Source organism: Coptis chinensis, chromosome 5 (assembly GCF_015680905.1).
Source record: "Coptis chinensis isolate HL-2020 chromosome 5, ASM1568090v1, whole genome shotgun sequence".
Taxonomy (NCBI): domain Eukaryota; kingdom Viridiplantae; phylum Streptophyta; class Magnoliopsida; order Ranunculales; family Ranunculaceae; genus Coptis; species Coptis chinensis.
In genome coordinates this window covers 80,693,186-80,713,506 of record NC_141460.1, presented here as the reverse complement: position 1 = coordinate 80,713,506, position 20,321 = coordinate 80,693,186, and the positions used below count along the sequence as shown (strand labels likewise).

The window sequence follows — 20,321 nt, the reverse complement described above, 5'->3', positions numbered from 1 at the left end:
TGTAAACGCTTGAGGATATTGTTAAAGTTGATTCCCTCTACTTGGATATGTGGATATGTGGGGAGTTTCTTATATTCATATTTCCTGGCAGGGAAATATGATCCATGGCTCAAATTACTACCAAAATTTTCTCAGGAAAGTACACAACGGTGGTAGATTTTAAAGGCAACTTTGCTAATGGATTTTTGGAGAGGTTGATCGTGATTTGAGATGGATGTGTTCTAGTGTTTCGGTTATACTTCAGAACCAAAGAGAGATGAGTTGTGAGTGGAATCGAACAAGCAAACATATCCACATTTAATCCACATAAAAGTTAATTGTCACATTATATAGTATTGCACTACTTTGTAGAAATGCGAACGGGAACCATAGAGAGAGAAGGGGGATAATATGATGAGAGGAAAAAAGAGAGGGAAGGGTAAGCTTCTCTTTATATCTGGGAGAATTTTAGAGGGGAAGCTGGCCTTTTACCGAGGGGTGGAACTCGGGCAGGTTGGGTCGGGTTGAGGTTTAACCCGAGTCTAACCCGAGTTTCAAATGCTTCAACCCAGTGCGGGATCAAGTCCTAGTCGGTCTTTAAATTTTCAGCCCAAGCCCTAGCCCTAGCCCAACCAATTTGGATTGGGTCGGGTTATGTCGGGTTGGTCAAACTTCTTGGGTTTTTTTTGGAATTATGAGATAAAAAACACTGAAATTGAAATATTCTAATGAAATAAAAGAGATTTGATTGTTTGAAAAAGAAACTAACCTTGTTGATTATATTATTCTTTCTAAAATAGAGATTCTCAACTTTATTTGATATTCTAACTCGAGTTTATTTGAAATTGAAATATTTGTTTTTTTTAACACTCACAAAGACTGGGTAGATGAAAGGTCAAGTATACCGTTGACACAAAATAAAAAACGGCTCGGGTAGATGAAAGGTCAAGTATACTCCTAACGCAAAATAATAAATGCAAGAAATTGGTCTCAAGCCCAATTTCATTTCAAAACAACTCTAGAGGACAAGGTTTTTTTATAATCACTCACAAACCCAATTTTCACGTTTAAATAACCCACGAACCCAATTTATACAATTTAATAACCCTCAAGGACAAACTAATTTGGCCTGACCTTTTTTCTTTTTTTAAAATCCCACTTTTACCCTTTTCTTTGTAAAATAAAAACAAACTTACAAGAGTGAGAAAACTCATCCATTCTTCCTCAATCACAGTCAAGTCCATCGTTCGAGAGTCATTGGCACACGTTAACGTTTACCGCAACTGTAATTTTTTCTGCCTTTCTCTTTCACTTTCACGAGATTTATTATTGTTGGGTTTGCTATCTTGTTTCTTTTGACAATCGCTTGAAAGTGAAGGTCTACAATCCAAAAATAAGAGAATTACCAAGGGAAATCAGAAAAATAAAAAAACTCATCACGCTATTTTGTTTTGCTTTTGTTTTTTTTCTTTTTGAAACTTTGTTTGATTCAAGTTGGTTTTTGTTAGTTGGTAAATTAATCGGATCACATGATGGTGGATCTTTAGCTCGAATGGCCGAGCACTTTGGAGATATCTGAAAGTGATAGTGTTTCGATTCCACCAAGATCCTCTAAAATTTTAACGTTAATCAAACAAGGAATCAAGTGTGTAATGTGACTAATTTTCAACTTGGACGACACTTCCAAAAGAAGTTCCTGATATTCAGTTCCAAAAGAAATTCATAGTCCAAAAAAAGTTCATAATTGTTGAGATATGAACAATCATTGTTCATAGTCCAATAGGGATATGTATGAACAATAATTGTTCATAGTCCAATATAATAGGTGTTCTCATTTATCATTCCTCATATTGTTGGTGTATAAACAATCATTGTTCATAGTCCATTAGGGATATGAACAATTATTGTTCAGTGGACTATGAATAACCAATAGGTATGAACAATGATTGTTTATAGTCCAATAGGGGTATGAACAATGATTGTTCATTTTTTACTGTTGAATACGTATTGCTCAAACCTACTTTAAGTATGAACACGTATTGTTCATATATGTTTTGGGTATGAACAATCAATATTCATATCTGTTTTGGGTTCATATTTTTTTTGGGTATGAACACGTATTGTTCATATCTGTTTTGGGTATGAACATCTATTGTTCATATCTGTTTTGAGTAAATATCTTTTTTGACTAATGATTATTTCTTATGTTTTTTGAAGAGCAATCGCATGGTCAGGTGAAATTTTACAAATACAGGGTGTTTTAGTTGAAGATCTTCTATTTGATAGAGAAATTGATCATCAGGTAAATTTAGTTCATACCACAATTGGACTATGAACAATTATTGTTCATAGTCATGAGTTATGAACATTCTTTGTTCATATCACAATTGGACTATGAACATTGATTGTTCATAGTTCGGTAGTTATGAACACTCATTGTTCATTCATACTCCATACTGTACTATGAACAATATAATCAATGTTCATAATCATGAGCTATGAATATTCTTTGTTCATACCACAATTGGTGATTGTTCATAGTCTTGAGCTATGGACATTCTTTGTTCATATCACAATTGGACTATGAACATTGATTGTTCATCCATGTTCATAGTCATGATCTATGAATATTCTTTGTTCATACCACAATTGGACTATGAACACTAATTGCTCATAGTCATGAGTTGTTTTTTGTGATGCCAATTTAAAAAAATTATCCATTCAACAGGTCATCGACTGGTGGTCGAAAGAACTCCAATAGAGGAACACTGGAAAAAAAAAGAGACTTGTTTAGTCTCTACAAACACAAAGGTGAATTTTTTATTACAAATTTTTTTTATTCCAATAAGTATGAACAATGAGTGTTCATATCTCCAATAAGTATGAACAATGATTGTTCATAGCTATTGTTCATAATTGGGGGTATGAACAACGAGTGTTCATACCTGCTTAAAGGTATAAACAATGATTGTTCGTAACTCCAATAGGTATGAACACTCATTGTTCATAACTAATGTTCGTAATTGGGGGTACGAGTGTTCATAACTGCTTAAAGGTATGAACAATCATTGTTCATATCTCCAATAGGTATGAACACTCATTGTTCATAACTAATATTCGTAATTGGGGGTATGAGTGTTCATACGTGCTTAAAGGTATGAACAATTATTGTTCATATCTCCAATAGGTATGAACACTCATTGTTCATAACTAATGTTCGTAATTGGGGGTATGAACAATGAGTGTTCATACCGCTTAAAGGTATGAACAATGAGCATTCATAGCTCTCATTGTTTATAGCTCACATGTTTTGTATATGAACAATGGGTGTTCATACCTGCTTAAAGGTATAAACAATGATTGTTCGTAGTTCCAATAGGTATGAACACTCATTGTTCATAGCTAATGTTCATAATTGGGGGTATAAACAATAAGTGTTCATACCTACTTAAAGGTATAGACAATGATTGTTTATATTTCCAATAGGTATGAACACTCATTGTTTATAGCTAACGTTCGTATTTGGGGGTATGAGTGTTCATACCTGTTTAAAGGTATGAGTGTTTATACCTGCTTAAAGGTATGGACAATGAGCGTTCATAGCTCTCATTGTTTATAGCTCGCATATTTTGTATATGAACAATGATTGTTCATACTATATACCCCGGGTTGTTTCGGTTGGGCTGGGACGTTTATTTTATTTTTTCTTCAGGGGTATACTTGACCTTTCATCTACCTAAGTCGTTATTTCGCGTCAAGGGTAAACTTGAACTTTCATCCACCCGGTCCTTGTGAGTGATTAAAAAAAAAGGTGTCCTCTAGAGTTACGTACTTTTTCAGCCTATTTGTCCTTTAGAGTCGCTCGCTGATAATAAATGGCCCGGTCCACCGAAACGACCCAGTGTATATAATATGAACAGTCATTGTTCATACCTCAACAGAATGTATGATCAATAAGATCACCTATTAGAGTATAAACAATCATTGTTCATACATCAACACTATTCATACATCAACATGAGCTATGAACAATCATTGTTCATACTTCAATATGAGCTATGCACAATCATTGTTCATACCTCAACATAATGTATGATGAGTAAGAACACCTATTTGGAGTATGAACAATTATTATTCATACTTATTTGGGGTATGAACATTGTTCATACCTCAAACATGAGCTATGAACAATCATTGTTTGTATGAACAGTAATTGTTCATCTCTATTTGGGGTATAGACAATCATTATTCATACCTCAACATGAGCTATAAACAATCATTGTTCGTATTAACAATCATTGTTCATACTTCAACATGAGCTATGCACAATCATTGTTCATGCTTCAACATGAGTTATGAACAATAATAACACCTATTTGAAGTATGAACAATCATTGTTCATATCTCAAACATGAGTTATGAACAATCAATGTGTTTGTATGAACATTAATTGTGCATACCTATTTGGAGTATAAACAATTGTTTATACCTCAACATGAGCTATAAAAATCACTATTGGTATGTACAATCACTGTTTATACCTCAACATAATGTATGGTTAGTAAGATTGTAAGAACACCTATTGGAGTATGGACAATCAATGTTCATACATATTTGGGGTATGAACAATTATTGTTCATATAACAACATTGTGTATGATATATGTTCACCTATTTGGATACGAACAATCACCAAATTTCTTTACTTTATAAACATAACACAAAGGGGTGAAACTAGTATTTAAAAAAAATAAAAATTTCTATGCTCTATATCTATAATAACATGGAAGGATAAAACTAGTATTTTGAAAAAAAGTAAAAAGGTTTGGCCAACTTATTTTTTATTTGACGGTTACTAAAATTGAAATTGTAGATTCGCGGGATTACTTAATATTAGAATTTGTCCCCTTGTAAATTACTAAAAAAAACCCGTGTCCTCTAGAATTACTCTTTTCCAAAATTGGACTCTTTTCTTGAATAAACTAAGACTCTTGGCTGGGAGCTCCTATGCCACGTTGAAAATTTCGGAAGTGCATTTTATAACACCCCAACGTGGTTGACCCTTGCAACAGGTGACTCGAGAACCACCAGCAGTACTCACTATTCAGCTCAAGTCTATCTAATCAGTTCAACATGTATTTCAAAATGAAAATGCACAGCAGTTCGACCAAAAGTAATAGTTTAAAACAATGACAATATAATACGATCGATAGTTGTTTGCCAAAGACAATCGATTTAGGTCAGTCCTGCAGGTGTGCCATGCTAAATGTTGCGTTTGCATTAGAAAAGGCCAAATTGCAACCGAACTATTTCTCATCGTTCTCTCACTATGCATAGAAGACAAACTTCGCAAAAAATATATATTAAATCTGCAGTGGTGGTAGTAGCGCTTACAATCTCAGAGAAATCAGCGCAAATAGGTCAGGTATGAAAAGTCTCTCTCGAAACAAATTTGTATACATGTAGTAAGCTTCAATTAATGAGCAACGATATACTAGTTCGACAATGTGCCATTACCAACACTCTTTTGACAGAAGCATAGTATATATAAGATGAAAAATGCTTCCCACTCTTTCTTCCCCAATGGAAAAAAACTAAACCTATATTTTTTCAAATACTCACAGAAGTCTTGAACCTCATTGTAGGAGTAAAGTGGATGTCAGTAAGTGAGAATCTATCACTAGGCCTATTTTTCTGTTCATTGAATCTTTTCCCTTTTCATTTGTTTGTTTTCCTCGGCATAGCCTAATCCTCCACCAATATGACTAGGATAGCTGGCTTCTCCAAGAGTTTGTATTTCATAAAAAATGTTTGCTCTAGTGGGGCAACATCATGATATCGTTTGCATCCCATGCCACTCTCATCACCCCATTCCTAGCTTCAGCTTCATCAAATGTCGTACCAGCAGCTTCTGATGGATGTTGGAGCCTCGTACACTTCTGCACCTTAAGCTCAATAATATCCACTACACATGTGCCTACTTCTTCCAAGCAGTTACCATGCCAGACACCTTCCACCAGATACACCTTCCCTTTTCCGATCTCGTTCCTTTCCTTATCTAACAGACACACATACTGACCAGGCTCAAATCGAACATATCTCATGGACATGCCGTTAATTTGTATGCTTTGTTGTGCTGCAAAATCTACAAAATTCGTTGCAGCAGCCTCAGAAATCTCACTGACACTGGCTTTGGTTATACCCAGGTTACTTCCTCTTCTTGTGGTTAACGGAACATAATAATCTTCACTGTGACTCTCTGGTGAATCATAGAAGTGCAGTTGACCCAACCCACCTGACTTGTCCGGAAAAGCATTTTCTCCTTCGGATGGTGCACGGCCTTCCCTGGCCACACGTAGTAGCTTGGCTTTCCGGTTGTTCACCCTGTGGATAATAAAAGTAACATTATATTGAAGTCAACGACTTATGTACTGAAGGGGGGAAATTTTGGTAATATTTGTAATGTTTAGACAATGCTTTGGTAAGATGCATATAGCCAATCACATTTTATCCTAAAATTCTCGATTCTCTCGTCACAGAACAGTTTGAAACAATAAGCTACTTTACCACCAATATATGTTCTCCTAACTGACAGATTAAACCACACCAAGGAGCCCGTTCTCTTTCTAATTAACAAGTATATGAAAAGTAAACATGTGCTATGGACTTATGAAGATACAAGCTGAAAGAAGATATATAGAACTTAACCCGAATAGATGCAAGGTCAAATATGACAAGCTAGTGTTCCATGTGGGAAAATAACAACAACAACAACAACAACAATAATAATAATAATAATAATAATAATAATAATAGTAGTAGTAGTAGTAGTTGTAATAATAATAATAATAATAATAATAATAAAAGTTGGTCCTCGCCATTTCATCAACCTAGTTATCGGATTTTCTTACAAAGATTACAGGCTGAGTCAGGAATTTGGTACATTATAGTCAATTATCCAAAGTAGGAACAAATATTTCTATCGCAAAGTCGCATTCGTGTCTTTGCTTACTTTTCAAATGCACCCATCTTAGTCCATCTTCACATGAAACGATAAATTGTATCTCTAAGGAGCAGGGACACTTCTACACCAAAGAGTGGTAAATGAAACAAAGATGTTTTAGTGTAAGATCAAACGGCCACAATAGTTTCCCTCATCAATTTTTCATGTCGAATTCACCTCACAAAGAGCCTGTACTGCCTGATTACACAGCCATGCATACCTCACAAAGAGACTCCTCGTGACCAAATTTAAAAATGGGTAGGCTTTCATGCATATATAAATCCTTGGGTTAAGGCTCTTATGTATAGGTGTATCTATTGTGACCAGGTTGGACACTGCTTATACCCTTCAAGGTATACCCTTTCAGAGCTCAAGGCCTATCTAAGAACATATGAAACTTAATATCCAACATCACGTACATCTGATAACAAGGATACCAACCGACCAACATCAACCCCCCTTTCTATCCAAAAAAAGAATTTCCTTTGACCAATAAGGTTTGTGGGACCGGACAGAGCGCCATGATAAATTAGAGTAATGGACCCTTCATACCAGTGTGATACAAGTAGACCACTTGAAGACATCATAACATTAATGAACACCAATATTCCTTACCAAACTCAAAAAACACAAAATGTCAAATTGTAAACCTGATAAAAGGAAATGATATTCACATAACCAAAATAAAAGTTATACAGAATAGAGAAACTGTTCAAAGATGGAACTTTAGTTTCATACCAGTTTTTTAGCTGAGAACATGTTAGCTCGGAGCCCTGAAAATTCAGCTCAAAACTTCTTAGCAAAACAAAACAAAAATGAAAAATAATATAAACTTGAATACAGAATTAGTCTACATTGAGCAAAAAATAAACATAAAAAAAATGAAAAAACGTGCATTTTACATACATGAACACTTAATTTATCGGCCCATGATTGCAAAGAAGCCGCATTCCGCTGCATTTCTGGCTCATCCAAGAGAGCCTGCTCAATCAGTGTAATTTGCTTACTATTCATTATGTTTCTCTTCCTTTTTCTCCGCAGTTTTTCTTCTTCTTTAGTTGTTTTCCTCTTGTCATTTTCTACAACCTCTTTGAACGTATTTTCATTCTCAGCTATTTTTGAAAATTCACCATTATCCAACAGTTGATCGAAAGAATCCTTAACCCTAGTGGAACTCGCCTCCGAACCACTTGTTTCAACATTCTGGAGATCCTTGTCAGTCTCTTTTAAGGATTCAGATGCACTACTTTCAGCTTTCTCATTTCTCCTACCTACCATGATCACATTATCTTGGTGCAACAAGCTTTCAGAGGTTTCTTCCGTTGGGTAGTCACTTTTACTAAGGTCTAGAGGCACTTCCCGCGTCTCTTGATCAAATTTTCTTGTTAAAGGCGGTGCATATCCACCTCTGGATTGAATTTCCTATGGCAACACAAAATTGTCTCATCTTTGGGTGTTAAGAAGTAAGTTGAGGGCTTGAGGCCCAAACCATGGTTGGAGAAATCAGTTGGAACATATTTTGGCTTCATCAAATCATGATTCCTTATAAATGTTGAAAATGGAAGCAATCACTTCAGATTTTTCATAACACAAACAGTATTTTAGAGAAATTTAAATAGAGCTCATGACTCATCTGAGTCACCGCGTAAACTCATCCAGGCCAAGTTAAGAAAGCTGCAAAGCCATTCTCTTGTCAACAGTTTCCCAACCTTGGTTCAAACTTCAACTAACCTTAGCTCAACCAAAAGTGAACAGAAATGTCAACTCGGTCATCTACCATGATCATTTAAGTGATCACCAATACAACTAAAATGAGGTGCAAGTATTCACCTGATTACAAATGCCAGCATCAAAGTCAGAAAGCAAAAGCTTTCTATCCTGAACTTGCTCCTGCAATGTGTTTGGCAGCAACGACTTTAGCTGCCATATGTTTCATCCCGCCAGTTTGCAAGGAAAATAGGAAAACAAATTTACAAAGAATGCAATATCTAAAGGACCAGCAGAAAGAATCAGAAAAAGAAGGTAAAGTAGCTATAGATGACTTTTACCTGAGTCAAATTACCTTCAATATTTGGTGTAAACAGTGACTGCAATTCCTTGAAGAACTTGCTGCAGAGAAACGAATAAAAAGGTACTTTTACACATCAAAATTCTTTTCAAAAGAAGCAGAAATTGCTACTATGAAGTTATCGGAGGGAAAAAAATGCTATGTCAAACTATATCTTAAATTAAACTGACAATTTGAGATGAAGGATTTCATTCAAAAAAACTCATAGTGATGCATCTAGGGTTCCAAACCATTGATTTTAGTCCTATATTGATTTAGGGATTTTTAAAATTGCTACTATGATGTTTTTAGCATAAGTAATTTTTAGGTTTAATTTTAATTACAAAAATTAAGTATTTTAGTTTCCAAACTGAATTAAAAGTCTAGCCTCTAATTAGTTGGTTAAGTCTATATATTGAGATGTAGGCCTTTGGCCATACTTGGTTGATTGATTAATAAACTTTGTGTTTGTATGAGAAAAGTTATTCCCTTTGTGTACGTGTTCTTGATTATTATTTGCAGGGTGATTACAGGCAACAACTTGTCATCTCCCTTCTTCAATTTTGTGGGTTTCAAGTCTGTAGTGGCTCCCAAGCAACCAATTCGTAATTCTTCGGCGTTGTGTTCATATCTTTCATTGCACGCAAATGTATCACAGAGATATTCCTTTTTTGTTGGGATTGATCAGCAAAAGATGACATCAAACATACTAAGAGAAGCAGGTGGTGATCATGTGGTATGCATGCATTTAGCACTTTAAGTTTCAACTACATAATCTATGTTGTCAAATCATAAATGATAATAACCAAACATAAAATCTATTTTTTATTTGGTTAAATACCAAACATAAAATAAAATCATAGATGTTACCAAAATGTCATATTTAAACACTTCAGTAACAAAATAATAGTAAAAGTCCCTAAAAACATTACACTTTATTATTATTATTTTTTCTAGAAAAGAAAATGAGAAATACAACAAAATTATCTCAAGGAGAGCCATGCACATATCAATCACCCTTTAACCTCATCTCCTTTTTTGCTTGGAGAAATTTCAATGCTATCAATGACACAAGATGAACACTATCACATAGGATACAAGACTCCAAGGGGAAGTTGGATAAGTAAGAAGTTTTACCGGGTGCTAAGACAAGTTACCCCAATTCTCCAAACACCAGTGAATCATGTCCTAAGACAATGATTCCCAACAATAAAAAACAGGACATGAATGAATGACATAGCGTTTTATAAAGTAAAAAGAGGTTAAATACTCAGTCTACAAAAAGATTAGCAGTTCCACCAGGTTGGTTAGCTAACAGCCTAACCCTTATTGTTTGTGCCTAGACCTTCACTCAGACCAAAAGCAGAGTATGTGATATGAAAGCTTGGAGCAACTACTATAACAAGCTCGTGAAGGATGATGGTTCATATTGTAACAAGAAAAACACATGGTCTCCACTCTCAAGCATTACTTGCACATTTTTCAAAAGAAAAAAAAATGAAAATTTCCACTTTGGGAAAAATTCAAGACAATCTATCAAGTATTAACCATTAAAAACATATTAACACTTCCTGCCAGCACCTTCTGGCCAGAAAAAACTACTGAAACATCCACACCGTGTAAGAGATTGTGCTGCAATCAACAGTTAATTCACACGGAAGGAGTATAGCAGCTTCAATACGAAAGAAAAGAAATGCTGGTTAAAGATTTAAATCACCTTAGCAGATGCACGTCCTCCTCATTCAAAAACGTAGGAATCAAAGAAGCTGCATAACCCAACAAAGAACCTGCACATTCAGGGTAAATCATGTCTGCAACTGAAACAGCATTAACAGTAACAACAATGCAGATGAAAATAGTTTCAAATATATTAACAGTATCACAAATATGACAGTTACCGAGGTTTTTGCACACTATAGCCGCATTTTGGACATTAGAAGCAAAAGGAAACCCAGTAGCTGAGTTAGGTAGCTCTGTTCTCAAGCACTCAACAAATTTGTTAAAGAATAGGTTTCTCTCTTGTTCTGTTGATTAAAACATATAAGCACAATATCAGTAATGCACATCATATTATATAGTATTACAGATGCTTGGGCGCAAGAATTGGCTGAGGGTCACCTTCACAGATGTTTGGCACAAAACAGTGAAGATTTGCAAAAATTTTGACCAATAGAGATGTCCTGTTCTGAGCATATGAAGCCTCTGGCACGCAGTTGAGGTTAAAGCTGCAGTCCCTATTTGTTTCTTTTGATGTCCTAAGACCTGAAGAAAGCAACATGAAAACAACTCCAACCGCCACAGATGGGTCAAACTCAAGAGAAGCATCCTCTTCTACCACTGAGAGATCAGCAGAACACCAACTCGTTAAGAACTCTTCGTGAGGCCGCATTAAAATTTCAGCCAAAACATGAGTCTGCATATAAAGAAGCCAATAAAATCATCACATACCTTACACAAGCAAAGACGTGCAAAGGAAAAACTTAAAAGACTCCAATTTTTTTCTAGGCACACATAAACATACATGACTCTTGCTTACTGCACTTTCTTTCCAGATGACCCTGTGCAAGCAAGCTTTGGCACCATGTCAGTGTGGCTCTAACATGTGTCAATGTGCCCATGGAACACCATGGGCCAGTATGTCCAAGCGTTAAAAGTAAGGACACTCCCAATCAGCGGGATTCTGGCACACACCCAAACCAACACAGCGGGAGGGTAACCAAACCAGAACCCCCCCTCAGTAAGACTGGAGAATAGTGCACATAATTTTCTACTGTTATGAAGACTCACAACTGTAAAATCCTAGGAAGGGACCTCTTTTAAACCGAACGGAAGACCAGATGATTTAAACCAAGCTTGTAAAAAGGTGTGCCAACATTTCATATCAATCGTATCATCAGTCACAGATATCATGGGCATGCAGCCAACAAAATTCTCCACTTGAAAAAAACCATCTAAATCGAAATCGTATCATCCATTAAAATGATCACAAGACTTCCTTGCCATATGTATCTAATGAAATTTGAAAGAACAAACGCTAACTAAGACTTCAAATAATTATCTAAAACACTGACAAAATATCAGAAAACTGAAGAAGCAATCCCATGAAAAAAAACAGATATCTCAAAGCCGTTATTGTATACTAATTTACAATTCTTTCCTTTCACTTTCAATTGCAGTTCACAGCTTATGAAACTGAAGGGCTACTTCGCAGATGGACTCTATGCTCAGGTGCCATGCAATAACATTCATCGGAGATGTATAAACACAAAACGTTCACATTGTACTATCTAATAGTTTATTGCCTTTAATTTTTTTACAATAGTCCTAAATATTATAATATATTGGAGAAGTTGTGGCAAAACAGCAATTTACTGATAGCAAAAGTATACCATTGATTCAAATAATATAAGTATCCATTAAAGGTATCAGTTAAAGGCTCACAATGTTAGTAGTGATGAGATATCGGAAGTTGGAATCATCGGAGAAAATATCAGCTAGGCGCATGGTGTTAAGAAGTACAAAACCCCTTGGGAAACCATTTTCATCAATGTCAAGATGCTGTTTTCTGCCAAAAGAAGTCTTCAATAACTTCAGAACCTACATCATAACAATTAGTAATTAATAAGCGCATCACAGCGAAATCTTCTATCCAATGAGGGAAAAGTATTGATAATATATGAACAAGATGTTAAGATATTAGTAGTAGTACGCAAGAAAAGTTTAAGCAACCAAATCTAAACATCAAGGAGAAAGCCAGTACACAGATGTCAAAGTTTAAAGAAAAGTATCTAATGCATTCATCAGGAGAGAAAAAGGTGATATATTGGAAACTTTGATATCAAGAAAAAAGAAAATAGTAATTATTAATTATGGTACAGATTTGTTTAGCACATTCTCCAGGTGACCCGAATAAATTCTTGGCAGATATGCAGCAAGCAGTAGTTTATAGACTGTCCTCATGGCTACAAGCTAGGAAGCACGGATACCGATATGTGACGGATACGACACGACACGGATACGCGGACACGGCATTTTTCAAAAATATAGGACACGGATACGTCATGGACACATTTGAATAATATATATATATAAATATTATATAATTGAGCATTTTTCACCAAATTCAAATTAAAATGGCAATTCTACTTCACAAAATGACCAATTCAAACACATTAAGCAGCAACTTACACGTATAACTTGGATTCACTTCATCTTTCTTCTCTTGCATTTCTTCTTAACTTGGATTTAATTTCACTTTTTTTTTTTTTTGTTGAAGTTCCAAAAAAATTTCTTGTGTGTGAGATTACTGTCCCCCGCGTGTCGGAAATTAAAAAATTAATTATAAAATCGGATACTCCAAATCGCGTATCCCACACGTATCAGACACGGATACTTCACCCTTAGGGACGTATCGGTGCTTCATAGGCTACAAGAAGGGTACTAAATGCACTAACCTCTAATGCAACAGATTCGGCCAGCTGCATGCTCCTTGGAGAGCTAGCAACCTCATCCAGGTAGGAGATGCTCTCCGATTCACATAGCTGCAACAACTGCATCAATTGAAGAGGAAGCTGATTAACAATTTGCCCATATAAATGTCACCAAAAGTAAACAAGTAGGGGAGCAGCAAAGGTCCTATAAAGCAAGTGAGATAATGTGTTAATTGATTTGAACTTACAATTGACAGGACTTTTGACTTCATCCTAGATACAGCAGCTGCAAGTTTGGAAGATCCATTACAATGTGGTGCGTCTAAGTTCAGAACAGCGTGAACTAGTGAAAGAATTCCCCCATTTTTACATAGTTCCTGGTATTTTTCCAAACCTTTTAGTAAAATGAAAAAAAAAAAAAAAGGAAGTATATTGTATAAATGTATAATAGATTCTCATTTGGGGAACTGAAACGTGAATATCCGCAGAAGGGAATGGATGGTAATCTAAGATGATTGCGGAAAATTATGTGATAAATGAATAATGTAGAACAATCACCACAACCTCTCAAAATAAATTAGGAGAAAAACTTGCCAACTGATGGCTTTGTATTAACATGATCATCTACAGAGATCATTTGTAATCATAACATTAACAACTGCTGCTGGTAATTTCACTACTACAACCATTGTTACCATTACTGTTCTTGTTCGTAAATTTTTCTACTACTACTAATATTGACCAACCTTATTCTTAAGAAGGTATTCTCGAAACGACTTTTGTTGACATAAAGACTGGAGAAACTGCAATGAAGCCTCACATTGCTGACAGAGACTGTACACAGCTATCTGGACAGGTGTGGGATTGGACTTGTTGCATAAATTGACAGTGTTCAGTGCTGAAAGCTTGATCCGAAGAAACATAATGTCTATGCGTACAGCATTACAAGCTGCATCCATAAACAAATCCACCTGTCAAATAAAGCTAGGCAATCAGCTATATACGAAGTAAAATTTTGATCAGCCAGACGAAGGAGGAAAGGAAGATGAGAAAATTGGTTTAAATAATAAAGATTTCATGGTGGCAATGAAAACTCGCATAACTATTAAGGAGCAAGTAGCTCCAGGATCTGAATGTTTCAAGGGAACTTCAATCAATAATTCAATATCAGTTTATTTATAAAATATCAGGTAAAGGCCCTGTCTAAACCAAGTCGTGTAAAAATGAAAAAGTACACAGTTCATTATATTTGCTATTTAGTAAGGAGAAAGAAAGAAAACGAAGCTGTGGAGAAGAATAAGAAGAGAGAATACGGTCTCTCTCTCACACACAGACACGCGCGCACACACACACGGTTCTTACATCCAGAAAAGTTCGGGTCAGAAGTTACCGCTTGAACATTTTGTCCCATATATAAAATCACACTCACATATCCACTACAAAAGCTAGATATTTTGGCAACTCTTATCATTTCATCTAAGCAACAAAAAGAGAATATGGGGACTACTGCATGAAGCCTTGAACAATTCGATTCTACATGGGATATACATTCTAATTGGTTCTACGTTCCATTTTTTTACTTCACCCACAGAAGATCTTCCAATCTTCAGAGAGCAGTTAGTTTCTCCTAGTAATTAAACATTGAGAATTATATATCACGGTAGAAGTTATATATACAGGAAACAAGATGATAAGTACCTCTGGATGAGCAATTAAAACTTGAGCAAGATCTTGCCACTGAGAGGATATGCATCCTGGTAATAGATATAGACTGCAAGAAACAAGTGTTGAATGGAGAAGAGGAAAGATTCTTGTTGTGCGATTATCCTATATGGCGAAGAGCTGTTTTGTGAGAAAGATAGATAAGAAATAAATAGAAACATAACAGGAAGCGATTAGAATCACCTGCTTATAATGGGCAAGTACAACAAGCGTATAGAATATCAGGTCCATTATTTGCACATTTACCTTCAAATCCTCAAGCAAGATCTGGAAGGTGAAAGGAAAGGAAAAGCATCAATAATATGATAATATTTTTCGGTGTGCTGGTTATAATTCTAAAAAGGACTTATTGAAATATCTAAAGATCGCATGCTCCACTTCACTTTCATATACGTGTCTATGTCTGACATGGGTACGAGTTTCCGCACGACATCTTGAAAGCATGTGGATACGACTTACGAGGACAATGCTCTGATAACTCTGTGTCCAGACTAGTTGATCCCAACTCCTACTATTATCCATTTTAACACGTGAACATTTTGTTCTAAGACTAGCTTATAGCATCGAGCTTGAAGTTAACCCCAAACAATACACAAACGTCATATGCCAAAGAAAACTATTTTTCTCATACACAAACCTCAAATTGTCTGCATCAGCGTGTGTCCCCCATGTCTGTCTATGTCTATTCAATGCATAGGTCAAAAAGTCAGGTGTACCAGAGATTGTTTTTTTTTTTTTGTTGGCACAACAGAAACTAATTGTTCAAGGTATACAGATTCAATATGGACAGATTTTTGTTAGCCTCAATGATCAGCACATTACTTTGGTTTTCCTGAAATCAAAACTGTAGGTACATCCACCTTTGGGTGTATATTCGGGTTATTATAGGGGGGAATCTGCATGGAAAGGTCAGGTGTTTTCATTACCTCAAGAGTTTATTAAACAGTTACTGGTGATAAAAACCAGTATCCTGGGTTGTCCATAACCTCATGAATGTATCAACACATAGATAGACTCGCACTTTCGAAAAGAGTTGTGCACGAACAGGCATTCATACGCACACCTTATTTGTGTCGTCAACAAGCATCAAAGACACTGACATATTGAGCTACCAAAAAAATAACTAAATAGGAAATTAGTACAATAGTTTGATCCACCTGTTCGAGTTTTGTATGCCGAGATGCAAGGTCAGAGAAGGAATGCAAAAGCCGCAAACCACGTAGCAAATACTGCAAACGTGTTTCATCTCGACCAGAAGAGACTAACACTGCAATAAGGTGCATTGGAAGACACCTAGCGAGTTTCTCCACATCGATCTAAACATTTAGATGATTTTAGAAAACCATTTTAAGGAAGAGAACTGAAATAGGAAAGAAGTTGGAAGATACATTACCTGAATCATTGACCCACTTTGACTGTAGCGTTGTAATATATAATTTTCAGACTCCCGAAGTAGTTTATTAAGCTCTTGGGAACCAAGTCCATGTAATTCCTCCACTGCTGAATTTAAGTCAATGGGCTACAATAAAAAATAGGAAAACTGTCCATCAGTTTCTACAGCAACGTGAAAACAAAATTTAGTAAACCAAAATGACATGGTATAGAGTAGGAAACAGCAACTTCTTAGATATGAGATCTCTATAAAAGGGAATGAGGACATTGCACATTTATTTTTCTATTGAGAGGTGGCCAAGAAGATTTGGATCAGTGTTTTTGGGATCCTTTTAAACTAGTCCGGGGACAAAGAACGCCATGGGGGAATGCTTGAATCTCTCTATTTAGCAGGTTGGGGCGTCAGCTAATCCCACAGTTGAAAATAGCTATTCTATGGTATTTGGACAGCCAGAAACAACCGCATATTCAATATCTACACTGCGAGAACTCAGTCGACTGGTGGTTATGATCGAGGATCTCATATTTTGTTAGGTCTCAATGGATCCTTTTTTTAGAGATCATCATTTATGTAATTTTACAGTGGGAGTGTTGGATTCCATTACTGTGTAAAACCTGAATGTACTCACATTAGCATCTAATCGGAAGGAGTAAGGGTTACAAGATGGAGCCCCTCTTAAAGTAAACTTTCTCTGACATTAATGAGTTTCAGAAAAAGGAAAAATATTGTGGAGTCGAATGAAGTGAACTTCTGACACAAGCTGGAGAAAAAAGGTGTAAGAATTTTTATACTATAGGACTGTATTTCATTTAAAAGCGGTGAATCCACATTCTGGTGTTGCTGTATAGGACTAATAATAAGTAATAGATCAAATGAGGAGTGATTCATAAGCTCCTAGAACATCCCAACCGGATGGCACCACCTTAGACACTTAAAAAGTGCTTATGTGAGTGGTTCTCATGGCCTTGGTGGTTTTTACAGAACGTTTATTCAGGAAACTCAATAGTATTATGGCTCCAATAACAGCATTTATTACTAAAAGTTATAATTATAAAAACAAAGTATTAAAATAATACACTATCAATTACAACAGATATATATGGCCCAAATGTAGTACTCCAGAATCACGATTTACCTCTTTAAACAATAAATTTTCCAGAGATTAAGAAAAATTAGAAATTAGAAATAAATAAATAATGTACTGTCTATACAGAATGTTTGGCATCTACTAACAATACAAAAAGTGTGAACTTTTTATAGTCATATATACGCAACAACAACAATTTCCAATACTCACTTGATCAATCATCCACACAGATTCTTCCTTCATATGCCTCATATTGTATATCTGAGACCACAAACATGAATATCTTGTTAAGATTGATATAAACCTGCTAAAAAATTTATACAGAAAACTCAAAGCAAAACATGAAGGACTTACTTCCATAGATTTTTACTTATACATGAATGTCAAGAACCATGCAAGATTCTGGAGATATCATATGCTTGGCAGCCCTGGCTACAAGGTATAAGACACTTCATTGTTTGTGAAAAACAAACAAAGAACAAAGTAACGAAAAGCCAAAAACAAAAGCATAAAACTAAGGCAAGGCCAAGTACCACAACCATCATATGAAATGCTTATATGGTCCAAGACACCGTTCAACACACATTTGCACATTCTACAAGTCAATTGCGGCTGAGGAGCATACGCGTCAACCTCGTTGTTTGATAAACTTTATGTATTGAGGTTTAAAATACTTGTGTTCTTCCTTTTGCTTGGTAAAACAATTACTTCATTATATTATGGTAAGCCTGACATAGAGGATTAAATTACAGGTTAATATATGAGATAAAGTCGGGCTCTGGAAGACAATCAGCTAATAACATCCTTAATATCTCCAACAAAAATACAGTATTGCATTCAAAAGAAGCCAACAAGCAGTCCCACAATTCCTATGCAAACTCAAAATCCAGGAATAGGTACTTAACAACAATACAACAACACGGGGCGTCGATCACAGGTAGCATAGTGAACTTCTTGTGATGTAAATTATCCACATCATCTCTCCAACTAGGCAGATGAAATTCCCAATACAGACGTACTAATACCTATTGCAGTATCCACTATTTAATACTTAAAATCAATTTCCAATACATTCTTTTCACTGTATCTCAGTTCTAAACACGGGTATTAAAAAATAGCACAACTAAACTTGTTTCTTTCTTTTCTTAGTACAATGAAACTCATTACGTCACAACTAACAAAAATGAAACACCCAACTCACAATGCTATATTTTCTTTTCATTCATTCCACGAAACACCGTAAAGTATATACTAATTGTATCCATGCTATACTCACCTAAATCGCGACATATAATCATGCATGTTAAGTCCAACCGCGATTACTAACACACAAAGCTAAATAGAATGAAATTAACAAATCATATTTCATATAACACCTTAAATTTTATTCTACAACATCACGAATCAACAAATAACTGTAAACAACTCAAAAACTTATTATAACACTAAAAACAACAAATTTGATAAAGTTAGAACGTACCCACTAACTAAAACGAATCAAAGCTTTGTTCTTCACGTCTGGAATCGAAATCTAAGTATGAAATTTTGCTTGGACACTTTTTTTTACACTGAAAAAAAAATATGAAAAAATGAGAGGAAATAAATTTATGTGGACTAACGTGCGCAGGTGTGGTGTAGGTTTACTAACCTGAGCAGTCTTTGAGTGTAAGAGAGCTAACGTGCGCTGGTGTTACTAGTTGGCTTGACCTGAAAATATATGTGAAGAGAGAGAGAGAGAGATAGGAAAAAGGGCTTTAAATTTAACCACCGTTTATATATGGTAAGAAAAAAAGGTGGTTTTTAATTTTTCACATCTGATGATATTGTGGTTTATGGTGCATTGGAGAAATTTGTGGCAAGTTTTAGGTTTTTGAGTGTTGGGTCGTTGATATTTTCGTCTTTAGCAAGTCATGTGTGATTGTATGATAGTGTTGACTAGTCAAAATCTTTGTTCTGACCTTTATTTCCGTCTTTAGCAAGTCATGTGGATCCATGGCAAGCCCTATATCGTAGTTCATCTCGTGTTACCAACTCTGTTGGATTGGTTATTTGTCTGTTGATACGATTTATCTTTACCAGTTTAAAAGAACAAAGGTTTGGGAAAGAAGCACAGGAGAAATAAGTACACAACAAGAATGATGATACTAGTAAAATGCGGAGTGTAGGTCGTGGTATGGACGGATCAACACCCGAGGCACGGTTAGAATGTAAGACTATAGACGAGATTATCAGGTGTAAGACTATAGGAGAATGTCTGATTCCATCTGAAAATGAAAGGGCAGGTCTGATTCCATCTGAAAATGGGGGAGCATAATGAGTTAATGACACATTAATATCATTATACTACTCGTAGTATCAGTAGTAGGGTGAAACTAAAAGTTGCTTCTTCATGGTTTATACTTCGTACTTGCATAGGGTACCTACCGTTAGACAATCTAGATCATTAAGCTGAAGCAACAATATCAAACCACTTATTTGGATCTCTATTGGAAAAGCACATCAATGTTCCAGCTTAGCAAAATGGCGTGAGAGGAACGACAGAAGATTTAAAGGCAAAGAAACGGACAGATGAGTTAGACATGGGTTTGATTGAAAACAGTAGTTATTTGCAATTTGCATGCCAAGCTAGAATAAAAGCTACTATACAGAACAACGACACCA

General features: G+C 35.6%; 1 protein-coding gene across 13 annotated transcripts; it reads right to left on the bottom strand.

The window, feature by feature from the left end:
* Positions 1-5,324: 5,324 nt before the first annotated feature.
* Positions 5,325-19,544, bottom strand: LOC147499223 (sequence-specific DNA binding transcription factor ATNDX). 13 transcript variants are annotated; one of them, XM_086561017.1, is made up of 21 exons: positions 19,309-19,441; positions 19,141-19,228; positions 18,194-18,388; positions 18,015-18,109; positions 17,871-17,921; positions 16,574-16,699; positions 16,338-16,496; positions 15,364-15,447; positions 15,157-15,285; positions 14,205-14,429; positions 13,707-13,835; positions 13,483-13,578; positions 12,470-12,625; positions 11,147-11,441; positions 10,927-11,052; positions 10,746-10,815; positions 9,030-9,090; positions 8,812-8,901; positions 7,888-8,403; positions 7,720-7,754; positions 5,325-6,362 (listed from the first exon to the last, which is right to left on the bottom strand). In XM_086561017.1, the coding sequence occupies exons 4-21, from the start codon at positions 18,018-18,020 to the stop codon at positions 5,795-5,797; spliced, it is 2,922 nt and encodes a 973-aa protein (XP_086417143.1). In that variant the 5' UTR covers positions 18,021-18,109; positions 18,194-18,388; positions 19,141-19,228; positions 19,309-19,441; the 3' UTR covers positions 5,325-5,794. The 13 variants fall into 13 exon arrangements, with proteins under 13 accessions (XP_086417143.1, XP_086417152.1, XP_086417144.1 ...); XM_086561026.1 differs by lacking the exon at positions 7,888-8,403 and having other exon boundaries at positions 18,015-18,092; positions 18,200-18,388; XM_086561018.1 differs by lacking the exon at positions 18,194-18,388.
* Between the last annotated feature and the right edge of the window lie 777 nt (positions 19,545-20,321).